Source organism: Lipotes vexillifer, unplaced genomic scaffold (assembly GCF_000442215.2).
Source record: "Lipotes vexillifer unplaced genomic scaffold, Lipotes_vexillifer_v1.1 scaffold76, whole genome shotgun sequence".
NCBI lineage: Eukaryota > Metazoa > Chordata > Mammalia > Artiodactyla > Lipotidae > Lipotes > Lipotes vexillifer.
The window spans coordinates 1,991,029-1,993,766 of record NW_006773751.1 but is presented as its reverse complement, the minus strand read 5'-3'; the positions used below and the strand labels follow the sequence as shown (position 1 = coordinate 1,993,766).

The window sequence follows — 2,738 nt, the reverse complement described above, 5'->3', positions numbered from 1 at the left end:
CCCCTGCCTGTGGGCGGGGTCGCTGCAGGGTCTCCACTCTGTTCTGGAGTCTGCTCAGCCCTCTTCCCCCCACCCCGCCCCCCACCCCACCCCCGGTCTCCACCCCGTGACTTGGCCACAAAATAGGACTTGCTTTTTGGAAAACTCGAGCTCTTCTCTGGAGCTGCTTCTGCTCCAGCCTTTGCAGCAAAGGATTTGGACGCTCGGGTTTCGGTGGTTTATTTGGGAGGGTTTGCAGTGAGCAGGATTGTTTCATTTTGAACACCTGCTTTGTGAATTGGCCTGGACTGGATAGCAAACTACAGGCCATTTGAAAACACACTCTAGTAACACATATACAGGCTTTCTTTCTCTTTGTCCTTCAGACACACACACACACACACACACACACACACACAAGAGCTGGGTGCCTGCTGTTAGACGGCAGTTGTGGAAGAAGCCTGGTTCTCACCTGTGCTCTGGGAGGTTCAGAACCATCTAGGACTGACAGTAGACTTTGTTCTCCGTTCTCAGATTTAGCCATCTCCTTGCATAATCTCTAAAATCATGGTTCTTTATTCACTGATCTATTTTTCAACAAACTTGATCTCTACTTTTCTGAGTCCTGGACTTGAAATCTGATGAAACCCTTGAAACCCTTTGAAAATTTGTTGAAAGTCCAGGCCCCCCCTCCTGGTGAAAAACTCGGGGGTGGTTGACGGAGCCGGTCCTGAGCTCGTCTAAAGAGGCCTGCTCCCATGCATGCCACTGTCCTCAAAAAACCGAGGGGCATTCCAGGAGTTCAGAAGCCTGGGGTCCTTCCGAGCCAAACAGCTCAGGCCCTCACACCCCGACACCCTCCTCAGATCTCATCTCAGAAGAGCAGTCCCTGGGGCCACGCTCCTGGCTCTTTCGGGGTTACCCATCTAGACTTAGAGAACCCCACTTCTCTCTGTGACCCCATGTCCCCGGGACGGGGCTGAAGCCGCAGCTGGCCGTGCCTGCTCCAGGCCCCTGCAGCCCCCGGCAGGTATCATTACTGCACAAGAGACCCATCATTCTGCATTAATCTGGGATTCATCATGATAGCCATGACCATAATTAATTTATTTGGTATTAATGGGGATGAAATATGTACTGTCCTTTCAGGGGAAATCAGGCTGCCTATAAGCATTAGTTAAAAGGACCATTAAAATCAGACCTTCCCCAGATCCATTAGGCAAAGCCTTTGATCCTGAAGAAGATAAAGGTCTGCTGTGTGAAATGTCATGAATAATTAGGTTGATTTGCTGTTTTAAACTCTGCCCCTTCCTCCCCCAACCCTCCCACCTCCCTCCTGCAGCAGAGCCCCCCACGCACCCACTGCCTCATCGTCACATCTGCACTGGCCCCCAATTCCCCTCTGGCCTCTACGACCACTGGCGTGGCTCTGTGTGTATGGCCAGGACAGGGAACGGGGCTTAAATGACCCAGCTGGACTACAGTTGCAGTGAGTCTACTCTTCTTTTCCCAGTCTTGGGCCTGGGTGGTGGGCACCTTCCTCTTGCCTCGGTGCTGCTCCAGAAAGGGGTTGATGGGAAGAGGTCTGAGGCAGCATTTTTCAAACTGAGGTCTGCAGGCCCCGCACCTCGAATGGTGGCAGGGGTATAAAACGCAGATTCCCGGGCTCACATCTCAGGAGCTGTGTGTGGGAAGGGGACGGAGTGTGCTACGGAGGGTTTGGTGTCTGCCGGATGGAGGGGAGAGGCAGGAGAGAGAACCCATCGTGAGAGGCCCGCTCTGCGGCCGAAGTGTGATTTCTCCGGAGCCCCGTGTGGACCCTGGCGTGTGGCGTGTCCCAGCCACACGGGCCTCTCCTGTGGGGAGCACGGGAAGAGGCGTTGCACCTGATGCTTTATGCACATGGGTGCACACAGTTGCCCCGTGGGGCTGGTCCTCTAGGCCTCACCATCAAGCTGAAGAAACCAGGAGGCAGAGGGCGAAACTGCCTGCTCAGTGGGACCTGGAAAATCCTACAGCCCTGGGTGAACTGACGAGCTGTTAATCGGACCGTTGGGCGGCCCAGGGGTGGTGGCCCATGGAGCCCCCGGAGTGGTGGGGTGGGGGAGGGACAGATGAAAAGTGCGCGCAAGCCAGACCCCGCCTCCCTGCCGCGCGCTCTAATCTTTTCACGCCACTCTGCCCTTACAGGCGCTTCGGCACAAAATGCACGGCCTGCCAGCAGGGCATCCCCCCGACCCAGGTGGTCAGGAAGGCGCAGGACTTCGTCTACCACCTGCACTGCTTTGCCTGTATCATCTGTAACCGGCAGCTGGCCACGGGGGACGAGTTCTACCTCATGGAGGACGGACGGCTGGTGTGCAAGGAGGACTACGAGACGGCCAAGCAGAACGGTAATCGGCACGGCCCCTCCCCCAGCCTCCGTGCCGGCCGTGCCCCCTGTCCCGCCTGAGTCCGGGCTGCCCACCCCTCGGAGCCCTGCTCGCCCCCTGCCTCCTCCAGAACCTTCCCAGATGCCTGCAGGGAGGGGGAACCCCCAGGCCCCAGCCCTTGGCACGTGCTGCTCCACTGAAGCATCAGCCGGTTTCCGGCCGCTGAGCGCCCGTCTCTCGCCCTAGCACATTGGCTCGGGAGCAGCTGAGGACCTTGTGCCCATCATCTCGAGGCCCCTCGCTTGGGGCGGGGCTGGGAGGGTGCTCCGTCTGCAGTGGAGCTGCTCGTCAGTTTCACATATCGGGGTGCGCATTTACCTCTGCACC

At 57.5% G+C, this 2,738-nt stretch overlaps 1 protein-coding gene across 1 annotated transcript in view; it reads left to right on the top strand.

Annotated features, from left to right (window-relative positions):
- Positions 1 to 2,738, top strand: part of LHX4 (LIM homeobox 4) — a 46,182-nt gene that overhangs the window by 35,336 nt on the left and 8,108 nt on the right. Inside the window, exon 3 of the mRNA XM_007448516.1 lies at positions 2,170 to 2,372. Coding sequence (XP_007448578.1) covers positions 2,170 to 2,372 — 203 coding nt within the window. The remainder of the gene's footprint in view (positions 1 to 2,169; positions 2,373 to 2,738) is intronic.